This window comes from Calonectris borealis, chromosome Z (genome assembly GCF_964195595.1).
Source record: "Calonectris borealis chromosome Z, bCalBor7.hap1.2, whole genome shotgun sequence".
Classification (NCBI taxonomy): domain Eukaryota; kingdom Metazoa; phylum Chordata; class Aves; order Procellariiformes; family Procellariidae; genus Calonectris; species Calonectris borealis.
The window spans coordinates 51,503,142-51,527,804 of NC_134352.1; the positions used below are offsets into that span (position 1 = coordinate 51,503,142).

At 37.0% G+C, this 24,663-nt stretch overlaps 1 protein-coding gene across 2 annotated transcripts in view; it reads right to left on the reverse strand.

Moving 5' to 3' along the window:
* Positions 1-24,663, reverse strand: part of CCDC171 (coiled-coil domain containing 171) — a 154,966-nt gene that overhangs the window by 116,357 nt on the left and 13,946 nt on the right. For both annotated transcript variants that reach the window (XM_075136387.1, XM_075136388.1), the window contains exons 6-9: positions 20,579-20,725; positions 10,521-10,613; positions 8,991-9,151; positions 1,022-1,160 (exon numbers count right to left, since the gene is read on the reverse strand). In XM_075136387.1, the coding sequence (XP_074992488.1) occupies positions 1,022-1,160; positions 8,991-9,151; positions 10,521-10,613; positions 20,579-20,725 (540 nt within the window). The remainder of the gene's footprint in view (positions 1-1,021; positions 1,161-8,990; positions 9,152-10,520; positions 10,614-20,578; positions 20,726-24,663) is intronic.

A 24,663-nucleotide genomic window follows, 5' to 3' on the forward strand; every position in this document is an offset into this window, starting at 1 on the left:
CAAACAAGCAATTTTCAAGCAATTTTTACAGTCAAATGTTTGCACTAAAAGCAAACGTTATGTGAAATAGAAATAAATAAGCTTACAATGGTAGCTAATAACGCTTGGAGAAAAAAGCTTGGGTAGAAAGATGGAACATTCTCCACAAGTGTCCTGGTTTTGGTTGGGATAGAGTTAAATTTCTTCCTAGTGCTGTGTTTTGGGTTTAATATGAGAAGAATGTTGATAACACACTGATGTTTTCAGTTGTTACGAAGTAGTGTTTACGTTAGTCAAGGACTTTTCAGCTTCCCGTGCTCTGCCAGGTGCACAAGAAACTGAGAGGAAGCATAGCGAGGACAGCTGACCCAACTGGCCAACAGGGTATTCCATACCATATGACGTCATGTTCAGTATATAAATAAGAGGTGTGGTCCAGGAAGTAGCGATCGCTGTTTGCACATTGCTCGGCAAGCAATTGCTTGGTAAGCAATTGCATTGTGCATCACTCATTTTGTATATTCTATCATTATTGTTGTTATTATTATTATCATTCTCCCTTTCTTTCCTGTTCTATTAAACTGTCTTTATCTCAAACCACGAAATTTCCACCCCACACACCCCCCCCCCCCCGATTCTTTCCCCGGGGGCAGGGGGAGTGAGCGAGTGGCTGTGTGGTGGTTGGCTGCCTGCCAGGTTAAACCACAACAACAAGGAATCATAATCCATATCTAGAAACGGCCTTCTTCATTAGGAATGCCAACACAAGTTACTCTTTACTCACAGCCACACTTTTAAAATAATTATTTTCTGTAAATAACTCTTCAGTTAAATACATGGTGTATCACTTAAAATTCATTTTTGAATTAGCTTCTCCAGTGTATGAGCTATATTTACTCACGTTTTACAAAACAAAGTAATAAAAGTAAAATCAGAGTAACACAATGCCATTATTCCACAGCTCAGCACAGCAAATGCAGATTATGTTCCCAGTATGTTTAAAAAACCCTAGACAATGAGTGCCACAGGCCTTTTGTCTTACCATTGCAAGTTCCTCCTGTAATTCTCTGCAGGTTTTTTCGTTATTCCCTAGTCTCTCAGAGAGGTCTTTAATTACCTTCTTCTTTTCCTCAATCTTCTCATTCATTTGCTTGTTTGTGCAGAAACACTCTCTTTCTAATCTGGAAAATTTCAGCATTAGAGCATTTTTATCAAAAATACTTTTGTCAAGTATACTATATGCTTTTAAAGATAATCAATGGGTATGACACATACCATGTTGGCACATCATATAGCTTCTGAAGTAGCTTTTTTTTTTTTTTAACTGAAGAAAGTTATATATTCCTTCTAAGAAAGGCTTTTCAAGAAGTAGTTATATCCTTTTCAGTTACCATTGCTTGTGTTAGGCTTCCAGTTATAATCCATTTGATCATTTGGATATGGCTTCCAAATTACATATAATAAACAGAATTCATCATATTTTAATTAACACAGTAGCCCTCTTCAGAAAGACCATGTCACATCTTGTATAATCAACCCTGATTTCAAATATGAAGCTTGCTCCTGAAGTTTCCACATCCCTGACTATATTCTACTCAGAATGGCATGATTTCAAATTTTTCCACCAGCAGACTGTTCCCAAAATTTCAAACAGTTCCTGTACTATTTCAGTCCTCCTGGTACTCAGGAAAACAGATACATAACGAGCCTGGCATGGCTAAACAGGCAACTCATGAGAAAGCTACAAGGCCAAACACCACCATACAGAAGACAGAAGCAGGGACTGGAATCCAAGGAAGAATTTAGAAGGATTGCCTGAGTATGTAGGCATGGTGTCAGGAAAGCCAAAAGCTCACCTAAAATTGATGTTTGCAAAGCATGACAGAGACAACAAGAGATTTTACCACTACGTTAAGGTAGAAAAGAAAACATGGACCTTCTTCTACACAGACCAGGTCATTTATCAACAGTGGACACAGAGGTGGTCACCACACTCAATGCCTTTTTTGCCTCAGTCTTCCCTGACAAGTCTCCCAAGCCTCTATGATCAGTAAAAGGTCTCAAAGAGGAGAACAGTTGCTAGCAGCAGGTGAGGTTTGAGTCTGGGATTACTTGTAAGAATTCAACCCATAGAAATTGAAGAGGCCAGCTCACCCACACTGACAAAGCTGGCCAATGTCACAGTGAGGCTGCTCATTATCATCTTTGAAAAGTCACAGAGATTGGGGAGGTCACTGGCAAATGGAGAAAAGCAAATGTCACACTTATATTCAGAAAAGGGCAAAAGGACAAGCCAAGGAACTATAGACCAGTTAGCTTCATTTCAGTCCCAGCAAGGTCATGAAGCAAGTCCTCTTGGAACAAATTTCTGGGCTCATGAAAGAGAAAAAGGTGACTGGGAACAGACAGTGAGGATTTACCAAGGCTAAATCATGTCTGGCCAACCCAGTAATATTCCATGATAAAATGACCAGATCTGTGGACAAAAGGAGAGCAAATAGATTAACTATAACTCAACTTTAGCAAGGCTTTTGGCACTGTCTCACACAGTATTTTTATACCCAAATTAGGATTTCAGTCTAGATATGTGAACTACAACATTGATAAAAATGGTTGGATGGTAAAGCTCAGATGGTAGTGGCTGGTAACAAGTGGAATACTGTAGGAGTCTGTATTAGAATCTGTTTAACATCTTTATCCATCACCTGGATTAGGCCCAGAGTACAGTCTCACCAAGTTTGCAGGTAACAGTGAACTGGGTGGGGGTAGGTCACAACACAACGCAATTGATACACTTAAGAGAAGGGCTGCCATTCATTAGAATCTAGACAGGGAGGAGGAACAGGCCAGCATGAACCTTCTGAGATTCAACAATGACACGTGCAAAGATCTGAATTCAGAAAGCAAGAGCCTCCTGAAGCAATATGGTTGGTAATTGGCTGGGGAGCAGCTATGCTCAAGAAGGACCTGGTAATCTTGATACACAGCAAGTTAGCCACAAATCAGCAGTACGGCATACAAGTAGAGATAGCTAACAGTATCCTGGGCTGTATTAGCAGTAGCATAGCCAGAAGATCAAGGGAAGTGACTAATCACTTTTTATTTGGCACTCATTACAACACATCTAGGATAATGACCACTTTTAAGCAGACATCTCCCCCGTAACACAGGAAAAAAGTTGGAGTGAGCTCAGGAGAGGGTCACCAACATGGTCGGGGGCTGAAGTACATGTAAGAACTGAGGGAACTTGGTATGTTCAGGCTGGAGAAGAGATAACTTCAGGGTATATAACAGGGCCCCCAATATCTAAAAGGAGGTTATCAAGAAGATGCCGCCAGTCACTTCACAGCAATGTATGGCTAGAGCACAAGAGACAATAGTCACAAAGCAAATTCAAAGAGGTTCAGACAAGGAGAAACTTTTTCCACCTTCATGACAGTCAAACAGTGGAACAGGTTCCCAGAGAAGTTGTGCCAACTTCATTCTTGGAGGTTTTCAAGACCTAACGGGATGAAGCCCTGAGCAACCTGGTCTCATAGCTTCCTGGTTTCAGCAGAATGTTGGACTATAGATCTCCTGCAATCCCTTTCAACCTGAACTAGGTTTGAAAAGTTCAAACTTTCAAACCTAGCAGTGGGAACATCCAGGCGTCTCTCATTTCTTTGTCTCTGCTCCTATCACTTCTGTCTCACTAGAATTGAAAGTAATGCTAAGTGCTCAAAGTTCTTCCAACTTTGAAACTTTTGAGTCAATATTGTCATTTCATGACTTTGACTTATTTCTTACAGATCAATGTATCTTTTTACCTGAAGGACTACTTTAACAGTCCTTCAAATATCTATGCGCTTCTGCTTCAGCCTGGCTGATTTTTTTTCTTTTAGCTGTAGATGGTTATTTCTTATTCTTAGAGAAGGAACTTGCCTGATTCAGTCCCCCAAAGTAGCTTCTACTCCCACAGCTTTCAGAAACACAGCAAAAGCAGTTCCAATTTATTCAATATCATGCTCTCACTCTTCAAGAAAAGTAAATTCACACAGAGACCCAAATCCCATGTTGCTTCCCATTTACATAGTGCTACTGGGTTCAGAGCTAATTAATAAGTCATGCAACCCAGAAAAGCCTGTTTGCTTGGTTTCAGTTACTACAACCATCTTTTTCTGAGAAAATATATTCTCACAGCTTTGTATAGCTTCCAAATTTGGCATAATTTATCCTACATCAAGTCCAGCTAAAAAGACATACAAGTGTTCTAGCACCACAAGTGAAGTCTCCAAGACTTTGCAAAGACTAAGGCTTAATGACAAACTCATGGGACTCCTCCAGAAAAAGGGAAAATATGTTAGGATGCCAAATCATGGCTTAAAAGAAAAAGCCAAACTCCTGACATTGTCTGGAGTCCAAGGACCACAGCCTTCAAAGGTAAGTAGATCAAAGGCTCTTTTATTCTCTCTGAAGGGATCCGGTGAAGGCAATCACTGATATTCACCAATGTTACCGATACTTACATGCTTCAAAGAATAAAAAAAGGAACAGGAAACAGACGAGGCAGTACATGTCCACCCCATGTAATTACCTCAAGGGAACTGAGTATTGACATCCATCTGAGATAAAGCTTGACCTTTATTACCTATCTTTATGGAGTTCTGGAAATTTGGGTGTCTGGACTAACAAAATTGTAACGATAGGCTGTTTCTGTTTCTTCAAGCTCTATTAGCAAAACCACCAACTGTTTAACTGTGTTAACTTTCATGGAAAGGTTTGCATTCTCTGAAATCACAGAAGATAATTTGTTTTCAAAAAACTCAGTTGGCAGAAGCTGCTAGGAGTAATTGCCTGAATCAACAGATGATTGCAAGTAGTGGAAAGTACTGTTTGGGTATTAGACAAAATTTATTCTGATACCCAGTTAACACACAAAGCAGATGCTTTAGGTAGGCACAAATTCTTTTTGCTCCAAAACAAGACAAATCTGCTTTCCTGGGAAAGAACTGTTGAACAGAATTACTCAGTTTAGAGGAAAAGGGGAAGGCTGTTTAAGGTTCTTGTTGCATTTTAGTAACACAAGTACTTACTTCTCTACTAATCGAAGTTCCTAATGCAACTGGTACCATAACTGTAAGAACTGTATTTCCTAGTCTTAGCCCCAACAAATACATATATTCACGTACTTCCTACAGCAATTCCAGACAAAGAAATATAGTCCCTAAAAAAACAAGTCTTTTTTTTTTTTTTACAATAAGGTTTTTTTTTTAGAGTTCGTCCCATCTTTCCAAAATGTAATTTTTATGGATCAGAACTACTCTAAACACAAAAACCTTCGCTTCTCAAAGAAACAGCTTCATATGTCTAGATAAAAGATTCTCACAAGGAAAAAAACATTACTGAATGCAGCAATATAATTCAATATTTAACTATTATAATAATACATATAATCTAATAATAATCTAATAATCTAAGAATAATCTCATACAGAAAAGTATCTTTAGGAGTTTCTCCAAGACTTAGTTGGAAAATTACTACTTACGGATTTTCACAATTTTTAACTAACATTACTAATTTAAAATTTAAAAAACAGGTCTTGTGGTAAAATTTATAAAGTTCTAATGGTTTGGAAAATTCCTAAACAGATGTTTAAACTATCAAAAATGCTTCTAATTAGCTTACATTTTATCTCTATTATCATCCCTTGATTCTCAGAATATATTGATACTAATAATAGAATAATTCAGGCCTTAAAAGACTCACATCTCTGTCACTAACTTAGTGGAGTGTAACCTGTAATTTCTAAGTGTCTAGAAAAAATACAGAATTGTGAAAGAGCGCTCACGTTCAATGCCTAAAGTGATAGTGGAGCTCCACATGGTTAACAACTGGACAGCAGTTCAGTTCCATGTGCAGGCAGTACTCCACCTTAAGACTACTTCTTGAGATAAAATGTCTTTGGTCATCTGAGAAGCTAATACAATTCACAGAATGAAATGCTCTGACAAACTCTGTTTGTTAAGGAAACTTAAGTGCACATGCATACCACTTTGGGGGATTGGGATCTAGCGTGATGAAATCAAACAATCAAATTGTTCTAAAAAATGTAGGTGAGGAACTCATATTTTATGAGCTTTCTGTGGGGCCAAAAGGAATCTTCATGAGAGGATCTTGTACTGAAAATTATTACTGAGCACAGATACCTAAGATAAAACATCTTGTAGCAACATGAAAATAAGAATTTCCTAAAACAGAGAGGAGTACCTGAGAGAACAGGCATGATGAAAGTTAAAAAGAACAACTGAAGATAGACAAATAAAAGCATTAAAATGCCAAACAGAATAGAAACCCTGAAAATCAAATTGTTTTACTGATACGTAACTCCCAGTGTAAAGCATTAACACTCCTTTCAGGACCTAGTATGTTTGCATGATGTGTGGTTTACATTTTTGGGCATGTGTAACACTTAAATATGTTATTGTATTTTAAAAATTTATTTATGCAGAATTCATGACTCCACGTTTATTTCACATCTTTTACAATCTTCTGTAATTTTAACTTTATTTGTGACTACATCAAAGCCGAACATGACCCACGTGTTCAGACTCACATTCTTAAGAGCTATAAAGATAAAAAACAGTGCAGTTCTGCATTTCAAAAGCTAAGTACTTTCAAAAGTCATAGGTATAATTTCTACAAGTCTATTAACCCCCCAGATGGACTGACTGCACCCTTAGATTTCACAGTATCTGTGGTTCATTAATCTCATTACCTTGAACTTCATCAGCAAAAGCTACAGGTCAGACACACTTGTTTTCTCTAAGAATGCAAGAGACGTAATAAGAGATATAAGGACAAACATGAGCTGCTTGTACAATTCAAGGGCTAGTTTTTGAGCTTGGACAGAAACAACAGGAGAAAAATTCCCGAAACTTCCAGAAGGAAAGAGTAAATAGTATCTGGAGATTCTTGGAAGGTTACAGCTCCCCGACTGATTACAGAAAGCCATGCTATGGTAGGCATGTTGCCAAGACAGGAGAAATTTTTCTAGACTGAAAACTACTCCAGCTTAACAGGCATTAGCCAAAAAAACTAAAAAAAGCCCCGTGTTTCACTTGAGAATGCTGAATTTGGCTGGTCTAACCTCAAATACAAAGATGGACTTTGGAATATTAGCCTTTGGAAGGACTGAAGAAACGGTCCAAGAACAAGCACTGGAAGAACACTAGTTCACAAGTACTAGTGGAAGAACACTAGTTCAAGAAAACTTCTAAGTCTGAAGGGAAGAGAAAGATTTTATCTGTTACATGAATTTTCCATACTTTCTGGACCACTCGAAGAATATGGAAACCTACCAGAAAGAACAAGAAGGAGGAAAAGGAAAAAAATAAAAAGGAACCATATTGTCTGTAAGAGTAAGAAGTTACATACAATAAAAACTCATACAGTGTGAAGTAGCCTGTTACGTAAAACTACTGATCCAACAGCCATTCCTCCAAACAAGGCTGTTTTGAACACAAAGGAGCTTTTTTAAAAACACAGCAACAAAAAACGAATAAGATGTCCAATCAATGGTACAGGCCTTGTCCATTTCAAGGAAATGCAAAGAACTTGGTATTAGTTTAGTGCCATGTATGTTGCTGGCGTAGAACTCATGCTCAAAGCAAAAACAATCAAGCAGGATGAGATTACAGTTTAATTAACTGATGTTATTTTAGGACCATACAGAATCTTGAAATATACTTATTCAGTTTCCCAGCTGTGAAGACTGCAGTCTTCCTGAAGCACCACATTAGATTACTATCATAATGTATTTCACACATTTTCACAAATTTTTTAAATAAAAATTATTTCTTTTTCTTTGAGGAAAAAAGCTTTAATTTTTTAATATGACTCTGGTTTACCTAAATGCACAATCTTACATTCAGACTTCTTTTGGCCTTATTTCAATGAAGAGCTCTAAGGTGTTTATAATACAGCACAGGTTTCAGCTGTGTTAGTAAAAACATCTCTGTAACCATGCATATAGAAAGATTCTCTCAGGCACACAAAACTTTCTTACTTGTGGGAAAACCAGTTTCTTTTGTTCTACACTATTGCTTGTGTGAATAAGTCAACATAAATACCTATGTGTGCAGATTCATATAATCTGAGACTGAAAGAGATGCCACCTCTACCTTTTCCCAACCCATTCTACTAGCTCGAGTCTCTTTCCACACCCCCACTGTGTGCCACCCACTTTAAGTCTTCTTAAACCTCTTCTATCCCTAAACGTCACCTACTATTCTTTATTTCACCTACTCCTCAGTTCTCTGTCTTCCAACACCATTCTTCCTGACATTTTCTCACCCCAATATATACTTGATCCAGCCAGGGAAGAAGACTCAGTATTGTGCATCCTATATCTGCCTGGGGAATATAACAAAGCCACTCTTCCAAAAACTGTCTGTTACCACAGACACAGCAGATTGTGCTGAGCAGGAAAGGAATCCCAAGTAATTTCATCTGCTCTCACACACTTCACCCCTTTTTCTATTTTTCGTTACCAAGTTAGAATTTTCCACAATTATTCAAAGCTGAAAATGAAGATTATCCACTATAAATTATACACAACTTCTAGACAGAAGTCTTAAAGATTCATCTAGCTCCCTGAAGTGAAAAGTAATGTTTTCATAATAATGTAAGAGAATACAGAAAAAAAATCTGTTACAAACCCGCCACGTATGTTTTCCTACACTTCTCCCAAACACTACTGGAGACAGGACCCTATCATAACTACTATTTTCAACATTTTTGCTTTGTAAATAATTTATAACAGATTGGTTATTTTCTCCACCTACCCATAATATGTACAGTTACTGATACGGACCTGTTATTAAGAGAATGCCAGGTTCTGAACCTTGGCTTGGTTTGGCAAATTGCATCAGATTGTGTTGTTTTCTACTGTCTGAAAACTATAGAGAATGTAAACTATAAGTGGTACTCAATTGACTACTGTCATTTTACAATTAATTTAAAAGGTAACTTACACATTGAGTTTTTCCAAGTTCTCTTGGGCATTGTGTTTTTCTCTCTCATATGCATTTTCTACCTCTTTGAACTCTTTCTTGATCATTTCTAAATCCGAAAGAGCTTCTGCTTGGCTGGCTTTTTCCACCTGCAAAGCTCCTTCAAGGTCTCGAATTCTTAACTACCAAGTGATAAGACAGCAATTAAAACAAGTTAGGAAAAACTATCATGATCTTTAATGCTGTTCTATGTTCTGTTCTGCTTCACAGGTAACTATATTCTATTAATTCTATATGGAAGTATACACACAGAAAATATTGAACACATGTAAAAATGTATGAATACATACAGTTCAAATCAGAGACAAACAGATACGCTGACCAAAAGCACCTTTTATTCTCCTTTGGTGATGTCTGGATTTTTCCTTTTTCTGTTATTATTGAAGTTTTACAGGGGAATTCTATTTTTTAAGTAGACTCATGAAAGTGTGGGATTAACAGTACAGGCTACACTTCCACTGAGCATAAAGCAGACTTGAAGCTTGTTCATGTACATGAACAAGAAAGAAAACCTTACCAGTCATTCACCCATAAGTCTCTAACTTTAAGGAATGTTACCCTCCCAGTTCCTTTGTATGTTGTAAAAGTAGAGAGAGGAAATTAAAAAAACTAAATCTTTCCTTTCTACTAGTTTAATTGTCACTTTAAAAAATTTAAGTGCCTGTACATAAAGAAGATCATGAGAATAAGAAAACAACTGACTGAAGAATGGCTGTACTTATTTTTGTTACTCAGAAAATAAATTTAAAAAAAGATACCAAAATTTCCTTTTTTTTTTTTTGTTAGTTTTTCAAAAGTCCAGTGTGAAGGGCTTGTTAGTTAGTACAAGATTACTAAGCAATCATGATTTAGCTTTTTCTCACTTGCTTTTTAAAATAAACCATAATTGCCTTACTGGGTCAAACCCCATGTAATACAGTTTAATAATACAAAGATTTAATATGCAAGTATATATATACTAGATTTTTTCATATAATCAATCTTTACTGGTAACAGCACATATCAACTTTTTTTGAAGCTGAAATGTACTCTGAATAGTTGTGTTTGGAACTGCAGTTTCAGGATGCATTAAGCTCTCACTCTCTCTCCTAGAGAAGCTGGATGTAATCACTGTATCTCCAAATAACTCTAAGTGCCCATTCAAAAGATACAGGGCAGGATATTTAAACAGTAGTATAGTGTTTAACTATTGTGAAACATTTCCTTTCCCCTCACTGTTTAAATGCTAGTGGGAATTCTCAAACTTACAAATGTAACATTTTATTTTATTATTTATTCTAATAACTTTAATTTTCCCTGAAAAGCAGGTATTTTTCTATTCTCTCATTTTATATATCTGCTATTACAATTTTGACACTTGTTGCAAAAAAACTATCCAGTGTTTTCACTGAAGCAAGTAAGTGGTCTTAACATTTTTGGAAGATTGTATGTCTACAACTTCATCAACTGTTTTACTGTAAACTTGTACATAATAGTTAACAAAAAGTTTACCTGGATGATCTCTGAATTAAATTTGGATTCCAAATGTGCTGCTCTCTCTGCTTCAATGTTTTCTTCCAGTTTCTTTATTCTCACCGTAGCTGCCTAAAAGTACATTTTGAAGAAATTTAAGTCCACAGAGATGGTAAACAGGACACAGACTATTCTATTTATTCAGTATATTAGAACTCCATATACCAACCTGATGTATCTGAACTACTTGTACTTTGGAACTGTGAGAACTCATACCAAGAAATACATATAAAAATAATTTTTACATATCTAGAATATTAAATTATTATTTTCTATTTAGTTAAAGAAATTGATGTAGCATTATGTTATTGCTGCATTTTTTACAATCAAGAAAACTGCAGCTGGAGTCAGAAAACAGAAAAACCAAGTTAAATATTCTACCTATTCCCTTACTATTTGCTTTTTCACCAATGTTGTCACCTGAGGCAACATAACCACACCCTGTATGTCCCAAAATACAATGGGATATCAATAGAGTATCTACAATTTCAGTGAGAAGACAGATGAAGCACAAGAAGATACAGAATTCCTCAAAAATATGTTGGCTTTGGCACCTAATTTCCAATTAAGGTGCCCAAAACAGATTGCTTTGCAGCCCTAGACTAGTCATAGTTTCCCTACAACACAAATCTGTAAACTCTGTAATGTTTTAAAGCATTAACCTATTATTTTTCTGCTGCTGTGTTTCTTGACCTGTAACTATTCTGTTAAGTTTTTGTCTAGCAATTCAGGATGTTCATGACCTCTTTTAACAAATATCCTGACTACTACAACATCTCATTACACAGAAGAACACTTATACATGCATGCAGAGTTTAAGCAAAATGGGATTCTCTGAATTAAGTTGTTGCAACTTTCTTACCCATTCTTACAACATTTAGAAAAGCACAAAAATGCAAATGACTATGCTAAGAATCTACTTGGAAATGTGTATTACCTACAAAAAATTCAAAAGTAGACTATATTTTTACTAAACTTTTTTTTTTTAAGTGATCCAAGCTGAAAAAATTTCTTTCAAGTTACAATAAACACAAAACCAATCACCAGATACATATGTCCAGTTAAGGGCCTGGACACAAAATTTCATCTGGAAAAATACTTTTACCAAAAGCAGTACTAAAGATCTGCTATAATGGAAATTCACATGCAATTTTAACTACACTGTTTTCTATCAATAAAATCTTTTCACTTTGATTGATAACTGAATTGAAAAGAAAAATTCATCCAAAAATGTCTCTTGGCTTCAAATTAAATTAGGACGATCAAGAAAAAGGAATTAATATTAAAAAGTCATTTAACATAAGCACATTTAAGGTTACAGGAAAACAATTGAAGTTACTGATTTTGGAAAAGTAAAACAAAGTAGCAAGTATGTGAGACTACATCTTGATTCTGAACTTTTAAAGAAGAGAAACATTAACAGATGGTAAAATGGCTCTTGGCAACAAATTTAAACTTTGTATAAGCACACACACACATACAAAAGATAAGACTTTTGAAACTGATGTCCATGGAAGGTCTACTAAAGAAAAAAGCAGCAACAGCACAGAGCCTACCAAACCTTCTCCACAATAAGGTCTGTCAAAAGGCTTAAATTTTGCCTCTTCCCAGGAGTTTTATCTGCTTAACATACTTAATTAAAAAAACAATTACAAGGAACAAGCAGACACCTGTACGAAGTGCCAACATATCACTCTCTTGCTGTCTGAAGTAAAAGCAATTCCATTTAAAAACAGACATATTTGCAGATGGTCCATTTGCTTGAGTTGTCACAAGTCACTGAAGAATTAACTTGTAGAATTAGCATGCCTGTGCTAAAGAGAAGCACTGGCAAAACTAGTGTTTCAGCTACATAGATTCCTGATGATCTCTGGAATGTGAGAAACAGGCTCCTAACTGGAAGCAGGACACGGTGTCTAGCCTACTGTAAAAAAGGTATGAACCCTAGGCACTGACCAAAGAAGAGCTAGATGTACCTGACAGGTTTCCAACGGAAAGTTTTCAAAAAGATTCAAGACAGTACACACAGGGAAATTAAATTAGAAACTAGAAATCAAAATATCTGTTTGACAGGTAAGTATCATCTTATCCCCATATAAAGGTGTAGAAAATTGACTTGTTCAAAACTGGGGTTTCTTCATGAGGTTAGGAATCTCAACGCCCTATTCTTGCTTTTACAGCTCATCTTCTTCTACAGTTTGATTCTTTAAAGCTTTGCCACATGTCAGTAGTTTGTTACAATTTTGATTTTTAAAACCTTGTTTAAATTAGTTCACCGGACCTTCAGAAAACAAAGACCTAGGGAGAGAAATAAAATGTATTTTCATTCAAGATAAGTCACTGGCAGAGACCTGACAGGAACTGCCACTAATTTCTTGCATTGCTAGAAGCCAAAGATGAAGAGTGAACTATGTTCTCCTCAAAAGTCTCAGAAGATTACTCAGGTAAACCTTAATCTTAGCTTACCAGTATAAGCAGCTGTCTTACCCAGAAGAGATTCAGATGCTTAAAAGAGCTTGCAGAAGAATTATGTATGTAAATTGAGGAAGTCATGTAAGATGCTGTCTGTGTCTGATGGAGCAGTGAATATTCTTTTTCCTGGGTTCTACCAATTTGATTGCTGCAGCTTATGGTTCACCATATATCTAGCAAATTTAAACAGAGCTAGATGCCAGTAAATCAGTAGGAAATCAGTGGGAAAACGAAGACTTTATGAGAGATATCTAACCAGCCATTAGCACATAAGCCTTGCTAATACAGAGTTATTAAACATAAAGAAATTCAGATTTGCTTAGACTGCTCTAAGGAAAAGAATCTCGGAATCACTGTTTATCTAAGTGCACATCAGCCATAGAAGTTGCACCTGGATTCCAAGCCGAGTCTGAAGTTTTGTTTGGGAAGAACACAGCTGCAGAAAAACACTATATAGAAAATCTTGTCTATTTTGCGAGTAAAGGTTCAAACAGGTTCTACTGATGCTTATATGCACTTCTCTTCACAGTGAGAATGATCCATTACACGCTCTGAGGGAAAGAAAGAAATGTCAGGGATGAGTCTAACCTGTAACACTGTACTAACGATTCCAAAAAGAGAAGTAGGATGAGGAGAGGAGTTCCGTGTTCCTGTCTGACAAACAGAAAGACACTGATACCAGCATCATGTTAGCCAGGCAAACCTCTTCGAATCACACAAAAGGTGTGAAAATCAGTATCCTTACTGAACCATATGTGTCTGAAAACTTTACACAATGCCTGTCTAGAAACAAGAATCTGTGTGAAAACAAGTTATAAAGGTTCCTGGCCACAGACATCCAGACCACAGTCTCTCAACTGGGAGTCAAATCGGAATACTTTCTGGTTTAGCTTGGAAAGCTTCTTGTCACTTCCGAGTCACAGAGATCGATCCCAAGGATGGATCCAAAAAGTGGGTTCTCCAGTATTTACAAAGAGTTTGCTTATCCAACATGGAAAACATTGGTTATTCAACAAGATTCAGTCACTCGTCACGTCCATGTGCAGCTAATGGTCTATATGAAGGCAGACATCTTAAGTAAAATACCACACACAAACTCATGGAATCTCTGAAGTTTCCTTAGCTATTCAACCTGAGTCAATTTCAGTCTTAATTTAAAGAACAAAGATATCTGGGATCTGTTTCCATGATAGCACACACAGAATTGTGACTTTTGAGAAACAGCAAATAAAAATTACTAGGAAAACTTCAGTATCAGCCTTGGAACTTGTGGGCAACCGTGCTATATGTTTACTCTAATCCCTTAAGGTTCAGTCACTTTTTCCAGTGTCCTATTGCACGTCAATGCTAATGTGGTTTCTAGGAGACATTTTCTGCCTGCTAACAGTTTGCAATACCATTTTCCAAACTGGCCTTTGTGGCTTCCACTTTTCTCAGCACCTCACAGTTGCTCTAAGTACTGCAATACTTGTGAATACTGGGGCAGTCTGTACTGAAAGAGTAATTCAGTATCCTACAACTATGCAATGCCACAGCCACGAAAATGTGGCATTTGCATTTACATGAAAATACCCTTTATCAGATAAGCAGCAAAAAAAACAATAGGAAAAAGAGAAAAGTACATTTACAACAGTTACTAAGGTTAGATACAGCAATAGAAGTAATTTTTCTCTTCTCTGCTTTTGTTTAGATCACTTCTGCAAGATTTTTCAGCTTCATTTTACTAACAAGTTGTCAGGATACTTACACTTCCCCGTGGCTGAGGTCCAATCCCTATGCGAAATGCTCAGCCAAGATAAAGTTTTAAGTGAAGAGGACACACATGTACCTCATATCTGGATCATCATCTACCCACTCTGTTTGTGTGCTTCCATATTCAGATTAAGATCTTACTTCTTGCTACTTAAAAGCATTTCCCCATGACTCATAACTCAAATCAGGAGGTCAGGTCTAAACACATCTTTGGGAGATGTGCTGACCACTTCCACCTAGTGTTAGAAATGCTAATGCCTCTTGATCATGGTAAGGTGGAGCCATCTCCTGTCCGGATAATAAACAACCTTTTAATAACTATAAAGTTACTTAACTATGAACAATTCTTAACCACTGAAGTAAATGTTGTTTCAGCCTGACAGAGTGCGGTCAACCCTCACTATAAACATTTTCTGTATATGAAGTCTAGAGTCATGTGTCTCATTGACAGAGGAGCCATACTTGATCTGCACAACACCGGATAAACAACTGCACTGGCATGGGGGCTACAAGATAAGCCATACGCTTGGCTTTAGGTTAAAAAAAAAAGTAAAAACAACTAGGATTGCTAAACTGATGTAGTTTGGTTGCCTTTGGATAAATCCAAGTTCATTCCAATCTGCAACTCAGTTGCAGTTGGAAAACCCATCTGAACTATTCTCTCTTTCTACAGTACCTTGAGGGGAAAATCATGTTCCTTTTGGTTCTCGTGCTCAGTAGCTGGTAAACCCCTTAACAGTACATGAACTGACACTGTTTCTTTATACATGCACGTAGACAAGATTAACATGTGACTTGTTACTAACTCCTGGTGAGGGCTACATAAGACAGTATTCAAACAACTTTGGTCTGATAGTGAGGTAAAAGCAAACAGCCTTCAAACTGGACTTGAATAATACGATGACATAGAAAATGATAAAGAGGAAGCTCCTCTCAGAAAGAAAGTCCATTACGTCAGTGAGCCTGTCACTGGAGAAATATGAACTTTGGAGCCACAACAGAGATATCATTACGAAAACTGCAGTGCTTAGAGGATATACAAGACAGCACAGTAGCCAGAATTCTAGATGCCAGTTGTGCATTGTGGAGACACTAGAAAGCAGAGGATTAAGTAGGGGGAAGTCGTCAAGAAGTGTGTAGACAAAAATAGAAGACAAAAAGTAGTTTAAAGTTTAACCAGTAGCACTCTTAACTGGCTGAGGAATGTGTCCTCTCTCACACTACTTGCAGCTTTTTCAAGCCTTTCTTATGAGAACTATAACTTATCTAACACTGCAGTTCATGGTGAAATTAATAACAACAAGGAGAAAAAAAAGCAGGTCTGCAGGTTTGGGGGGGGGGTGTGTTTTGGTTTTAGCTAGGACCTAAATTTCCTGTTTCACTGACTTAGATACAATAAGAAAGTTAATACACCCACAGCCTTAAACTATTGCATGTACGTATACCTTCTGCAAATACAGAGATGGACCATGACTCAAGTCTTCTTTGCAGTCATCTCCCCATCATAGCAGCATTACCAAGCTAATACGAGATGACACATTTAGCAGGACATGAAAAGGTCAATATATTTACAGGCAAGGGAGCAGGAAAGACAAGGTGAAAGCTACGGGAATGGTCTTTAAATGGTTACTCAAAGTCTCAGAAATATGGCAACATACTCAGTCTCAGAAATAAAATGGACGAAGTTATGGGGACATTTTTCAGGCCTCATGAGAAAGGCTTAAAAACTTTGAGAGACCTTGAGCTCCAGCTTGGAGCAGCCTCAAGAGTTGGCAGCCTCAAACACATAAAACAAACAATAGAAAATCACTACATTTCTGTGAACAAGACACAGAGTTTGAAATTTATGAACTAATAATTCTGTTTCTCATGGTAAAATCCACATTCCCCTTTCCTCCACTGTTTATCAAACAGCTTTCCCACCCAGCTTTTTGGCAGCTAGACACATCACAAGAAACACTATTTTTATATACAGATTGCTCTATATTTCCCAAGAAATCATCTTTCCAGAGCAATGGCGCTAAAGGTTAAAATAAAAGACACTGGTTCCAGGAAACTGATTATCATAAACAGTAGTATCTTGATGAGTTCAATACAAATACATAAAGAATTTGTTTGACTACTGAATCTTAGGCTAAAGAGGCAGAATGATATCAAGGTTCCCAATCTAAATTTTTCTGGTACAGTATGTGTTCCACTTCAGGACTCCACATCCATGCAATGGTACACATTGGTATCATTGCAAACTGGAAAGCTAGCAGGTTATACAGTGTACCAACAGCCACCTTTCAACTGAAGAGTCCACAGAAACTTGACGTTATTCTTCCTCTTCATTTCTAACTCCAGAAACTAGAAATCTCCTTTTTTAGACCATGTTCAGAATAATGATTGAAGGATAAAACCAGACTAATATTTAAAAAAAAAAAAAAAAAAGAGCAGGGACTTTTTTGACCTTCCTTTCTTTATAATATAGTCTATTAGATAGAATGCTTCACAAAAGTGCCATCGTACAAAAAGAAAAAGATTCTAAATTTATCATTTCCTTTCACTACTGAAACACAAATATTTTCCCATGGACTTCTCCCTTATGTCCAGCAGAGGGTAGTAAAGAAACAGCTTTGTGAACTCCAAAAAAAGTTCATCCTCATTGCACACCAAGAAGTAGCATATAACAAAAGACTGTAAGATTGTCTTTTAATTAGAACTACACTGCTCTTCACACAAATCACCTTAAGAAGTTCGCTGCCATCATCAAGAAGTACACACTTTCTAACCAAATGCCCATTAACACAAGCTACTCTGCATAGAAATTGAAATAAGACATGTCTCCTGTGTCCATCTTCCCACAAAAAACAAATTTCAATCTATAAGCTAAAAATTCCATGAAGCGGGATGAAGAAATATAGGGCTATTTCACGAAAAAATGTAGACTGTTCCGTCTGGGGTGTACTACTTTAAGTCTTCTATATCTGAATGGAAAACCATCTCAAATACTGACATCATAGAGGCAAAAATAAGAGTTGTGTTTAACCACAGCTGGAAGTACAGGACTGGTTATCAGAACTTTATCCATATTTCTAACATGGGTAGTCCTTATTCCCATACATTGAGGAGTTTTAAATTGAGAGCTAGAACACCACAGAACTATGTAAGAGTAATACCAGATGGGCAGAAACACAAGGAGAATTTAGGACATTGGCACACAATGAAAACTACTGCCCAGGCTTTAGCGCCCTTCTTTAACGCCTCGTCCACAGTGTACGGAAAGAATTTGGCAACTAAGAATGTGATCCACAGAAGCTAGCAAGCTAGTGAGGCAGCTATTAAGGCAGAGAGTAGGAAATTCTATGGACAGCAATGTGCTTAAATCCCCACAATCTCCAGGCTCCACAGAAGCACTTCCTTCTACCTGGGAATGCAGCATATCTCTTTAAAAGGGCATAGTTGTTTCTGTCAAACACAATTAGAAAAGAAGATTGTGCTCATTTCCCCTCCTTTATGCAACAAGTCTGTCCTTGAACACTCCTCCATTTCCTTCCCTTACAGCCTCCAAGACCAAAGTTCCAATAACCTGAGCTATGGAGGTGAAGAGCAGCTTATCTGGTCCCTTTAACTGAGGTCTTTCCACTCTGTTTCAGCATGAAGGACAGATAATACCTCTGGCTGATGAGCTCCAGAAGGTAAGAGAGGAAGAGGAACGACAAATTTATAAATCAAAGAAAGGTTGCAATTAGATTTCAAACTCTGTTCCCCAGTATATAACTTTTTGGGGAAAGGATTATGGGTGAGAGAGCAACTTAAAATAGATTTTATTAAACTGAATTTTGAACTTCAGAACCCCTGCAGCCTTTCATGACCACAGAAAAGGCAGAATAAATTTCGCTCCACAAACGGCAATGAAGAGTACTGGTACCTTGTAAGATGCCAATGATGCTGTTGACACAAACTCTGGAGTTTGAGTCCACTATCCAATATGAACTCTACAGTAATCAATACCATCTACAGTAATCAATATTGAAAGCTTAAAATATCTAGTGCTTTTGCTTCTTAAAGAATAAAGGTATTTTCAGAGATGCTCATCAGTTAATCTCTCTTTGACTTCAAGTATAGAATGGGTAAGTTGTTATTGTAGGCCCTTTCACACACTTACACACGTGCAATTCACTTTTGAGACGCTAAAGTGAGATGCAAGCTGACTAAAGCATATGCATTGCAGTCTAATTAGACTTTTTTTTTTTAATTCACAGGGACTTGTGCTATTTGCTTAAACTTTTGAATGCAAGAGGTTTCATCACATACTTTTCTTAATCACTTCTTAAACAGCTATACTTAGAACAAGTACCACAAGACTGATTTTTCTGTAGTAGGAAATGTTGTTTTCTCACAACTTTATTAAGAGATTCAATAAGTTAAATGAATTTAATAAAAATTAAGCAGCAATGAAAATATCTTAATTAATTGTGGTTAATAAATAGCATTCCCTGATAAAACCGTCTCCAGGGCATAGCAGTTACACATTTTCAAGGAACTGAGTGCTTCTTTTTCAAATTCACAAACGGTGAGTGCCTTGCTCCTCCTCCTTTCAGCTCATGATTTCTATGTTAATATATTAAAAGCCATGACATCACAAAAAAAGCCCTTGTTCAAGTACTTGGAAACAAAAATCTTTGTTTTTAAAATGGCTATTGGAACTTCACAGTACGCAGCGCTTTCCAACTGAAGGTAATTCTGCCTAGGCCAGTAGGTGCAGCTCACAATACCTGACAATAGATTTCCTGTAGATACGTTTGAGGGCATAAAAGTCTACCTTGTTGATCAATAAGTCAGTGTTTTTAGTTGATGAGCTTTGATCTTCCCTGTAGGAATTTTCTTTTGTACTTCATCTTTAATGCAGGGCTCTATCTACCTAGCAATCAATGCTTTAAACACTTCTTTTGCCTTTAAGGGAAAAATAACAGAAAACAAACACAGCTGAAAACGGTATGTCACTTATTCCTTTAAGGGCTCCCAATACCCAAGTTGCCAATTGCAAGTGCCAATTCTTTAAAATTCGTTGCAGAAAATATTTAAAGATACCTTTGGTAGAAAACTTACATCAAGAAAAAGAATCATCTGGTCACTATGCTTTTCTGCAGTGACAAATGTTCTAGCAAGAAAGTCTTGGTCCAGACTGTACATACAGATAGCATAGTAACTACAAAGCCTATCAGTGGACAAACAAAATGTTGAAACTTAGGAGAGAACTAGCAGTTTAGTAAAAGGAGCACATTTACAAGATATTAGTCCTAAAGACCTGAGACTTCCCAGCAACCGGTGCCACTCAACAGACAGGCAAACTAAAACTACCTGTAGCATTTAAGTCTAGATAGGAAGAGGCTGCCATAATACCACTGTGATATTCCAGTATGCTGTTCTCTCTACCTAGCACAACATGCGGTGACTTTCTCAGCTCCAGTAGATTCTCCATCACAAATTCACTAATTCTCAAAATCTGTTCTTAAGCCAAAAAGATAGAAAGATAGACAAATTAGGAGGTTATGGAAAATGTACAGATTTCCTAAACTAAAGTTAGCCTTGTTTTCACGCTTACATAAACCTTTTCCCATCTGCTGTTCAAACACCAGTCTCAAGTCAGGCACATAGCGTAAATGGCATTTGCCTGGTTCAGCCTTCTCTGTGAAACAGATGTTCAACATTTTGTTAATCCAGTACATAGAATTCAGAGCCTAACTGGGAGGTTCCATCCCTCAAAACCGAAATTGCTCAGAGTGTCAGTGCTTGTTGAGACTAATAGCAGTAGTCCAAAACCTTACTTCAAGTTCTTTTTTAAGTCGCTCCTCTCGTTCAGCGCTGTATTCAAGCTCATTGGCCTGGTGCCTCAGCAGCTCAGTACACCCATTGTGTTCCACTTCTACATCTTTCATTTTCTTGCGTATATTTTGCAATGCATTATTCTGCTCCTAGAAAAAAATAAAGCATTAAGAGATGCTTTTACTAAGATAAAATATTATAGTAAAGAGTTCAAAAGAGGAATACTTTGTGAATGGAGACTGCATTAGAACAGGTCATTAAAATCTAACACGTTAGCACATGTCAACAGAACCATTTACCCAACAACAGATATGCTCTTCATTCACCACCAGGTAAAATGAATTGAATAATGTGTTGGTTCAAAAATCACTATGAACATGACCTTCTGCGGTAATACTAAAATCAGAGCCAATTCCCCACAGGAAATCTTACTCTCTAAAGAGTACAAGGCTGCTCTTCCAATCTCTTCTCTCCCCCAGCTCAATGGCAATGATGGAGAGGGAAACAGTTAAGTGCATTTGACAAAATGATACATAGGGACAGAAGTTCTGTTTGGTGCTGGTTTTAATTGTTAGAACTTGAAATCAAATCAGACACTTTTAGAAATAGTTACTCCCATAGACTAAGTAATCTTCATTTCTGCTGTTCTGAGAAAGACTTTCTTCTGTCTAGAAACTGAATTACTTTATAAAATGATCTCCAAGAACTACGAAGTTCCCAGTGGAATAAAATAACCAAGCTGTTCCCCACTTCAATTTCTGCATTCAGAAGTTGAACCAAGCTATAGGCTGGGATAATTACTAACACCACTGGACTCAGCAGCTCTGTGGAGTCACTGTTATAAAATCCACATTCACACCACACCAGGCTCAGAGGAAAGTAGCCAAATAATGAACCCCCAGTAGTCTAGCGCATACTTAAGCTGGAGATCCCAGAAGTCTCAGAAAGAATAGCTTTGGTCTAGTGGACAGGAATAAGCTTTTCCGTAACTAGCATCAGAAACAAGCTATAAATCCAGTGATTTAGTTGGAGGACCTTTGGAGACCCAATTTGTTAAAATGACTTTCTGTGCAAAACATAGAAAGATTACAATAAGTCCTCCTGTTCATTTACTCCAATATAATGGCAAGAGACATTTTGTGAAAATAAACTAGTTGGTCTGCAAATTCTGCTATTACCCTTACATCACATAATCTTGTTCCTAGAAATTACTAATCATAAGACATCTGCAGAGCAGGGAGGAGAGGAAGAGGAGAAAATGAATTATTCATATAGAATGATTCTTCGGAAGACTGAAGTCTGACAGAAGCATGTTTATACATGAAGATCAAAGAAATAAGAGTCTTTTCCAAAGTTTGGAAAACGATTTTTAGAAGTTCCTCCAGAATGAAGGTAGAAAGTTTTGGCCACTCAAACATGACAATAAGGGAATCACAACTCTTCTACAGTGCTACGTGTTACCAATTAGTAACTGAAAAAATTAAGTTTATTTTCTCTCTTCTTTCATGCGCAGGCACTATGACATGATTTTTTGGCATCCTCTGAAAAGATAACAAGGAGCATGCATATGAAACACATGTGAAGAAAAAAATGGGAACCTCAGTAAATCAAAATATTGCAAAAATAGTACACCTGGATATGGACTAAATTTAAACTAATCCCCTAATTTTGCCTGTAATATCAAACCAATGCACAGGTTTTTTGCCCACCAGCATGCTAAAAAAAAATTTTAACCATTTTTATAGAAATACACAACTACTCACACTCTCTCCACACTGGAAAGATATAGAGATATTTATCTCTTCAGGTATATCTTCCAGACATTAACAGAAGTGAGCTGGGAAAAGCGTGCATGAAATAAGTAATACATAGTTTGCTGCAAAATACTACATCAATACTTAAAAAATTTTTATACTGGAAATGTAGTTAACATTAATCAGACTAAAATTGACATCAATACATCAAGCTTGTTATACAAGTCGACATGAGTTGTAGGATTTCAGAATCTTAAAGAAGTCTCCAAACTTTTCAGACTTGGTATGAAACTGTGCAAGACTATCCCAGCAGTCACCTGCACTTAGAACATTCAAAGAGAAACATACTTCACCATGCAAAAAACCAAAAACAAACACAAAAAAACCCATACATATACCTGCATGTCATATACACACTTACTATATATAGCTACTTATGAAAAACATAACTGATTTTTAAAAAAGCGTGCATAAACAACACGATTTCACAAGCAGTTTAAGGAAAAACTGAGTGCTTCTGTGAAGGAATATTATATTCTGACTAACCACAAGGTGATGCTATTGCACTTACTATTGAACTTCAACATCTTTTATTATGAAGCGGATAGCATGCTAAGCACACGCAACAGAGCACACTACAAACCTGTTAGAAACCAGAGAGGATTACTTTCCCTCCATATCTTTGAGGCACATTTCAATAGGTTAAGCCGACTTCATTTCTGTGCCTATCTCAGCATTTTCATAGCCAAGTTCAGAATTACAGTTCATGAAACGGAGCTTTTCCAACGAGGATTTGCATACATGCTTAGAATCTCGTTTCTATGTACATATTAAGACCAAAATTAAATCCACTTCACCTAGCTTTCATTTCATAATTCAGAATAACTATAAAAGTATTTAAAACAGGCCTGTAAATACACAACGCAAAAGACCAGAACACATTTGAAGTCATAATTTATAAAGCCAGATCCTTCTGACATTTATCTGCCAAGTTTAAATGAATTAAGTTTTCAAGCAACAACTAAGGCAGTCAATTCCATATTTATCATTTATTTATGTATTTTTTATTTGCTGGAAAAGTCCATATTTAACATTTATTGATGTACTTTTAATTTGCTGGAATTTTATACCTATACATAAAACCTACAACTAAGGCAATGGGCAAGGTAACAGCTACAAAAACGAAGTGGGAAAATAGAACGTTTTTACTATTGAAAGCAGGTTAGGAGTTGACACCTAGTAGTGAATCACGTTTACCTCAGGAGTAAACAATTTTCTAGCTTTAATACATTTACCAACCAAACACCTGCCTCTGTAGATCACCTTTACTTCTGAATATACATCCCCTGACAGAGAACACAATGTCCCAAGCAATCCTGTTGGGGACAGGATTGCTCCTTTTGATCTGAGGCCAAACATCACTCGAGAGAGAGTACCTCTCCAACATTGCTCTTTTTATACAGTATTAACTCGCTGAATACGGCTTCTACAAAACACTACAGAACAGAAGACAAGTCCATTCCAAAGCCTCCTCAACCTAACTCAGCCTATTGTTAGCCAGAACTCAGAGCCAAAGTTCCACTCTTAGTCTGCTTTACCTGGCAACTTAAAAAAGAAAACTGTATCTAAAAATAGGTTTCTTCATAGCCTATATCTAACCCTATTTTTTTAAGCATCGACTTTGAATGAAAACTGCATCATATTTCTGTTGGTTTGAGAAGGATCTTAGGGTATCACCTGTCAACTAACTCACACGTTTTTCTCTGAACCCTTCTCTTGCCTTGGCTTTCTCTGTTTTTTGTTGTTTTTTTGTTTGTTTGTTTGATTAACTATTCCTTTATGGTTCTCCTAACTGTTTCTTCAAAGCACTGTTCAACATAACCACAAAATTACTGGGGTGAGGAGAGAGGAGGGAACTTCCTTTTTGTCCTTCATTCTGAGAAAATCCAGTTCAAGGGGATCCTGGTCTCAGGGCTCCTGGTCATTCAGGTAACAACAGAGTGCAACTCCTTTTGCAGCCCATGCACAGAAACACTACATATCCACATACTACCTGATTTCTACTTCAGGTGTCATTATTGCACCTCTCTTTCCAGATGTCACCTTCCAAAAAACAGCTAAGAGTCAGCAGACAGTACTTTTGGAATACACGTAATTAAGGGATTCTCTCTGGCCTGGTTTTTAAGAGCTGCTCCTACAAGCGCCATATAGAATCTGACAAAGCACCATAACGTACAACAGGCAGGTCTGCTGTCAGAACTTGGCTGCCAGATAAGGATTGTTTTGTGTCATTTGGGAAGACTGTTTGGCACTGTCCCAGGCTTGGAGTTGAC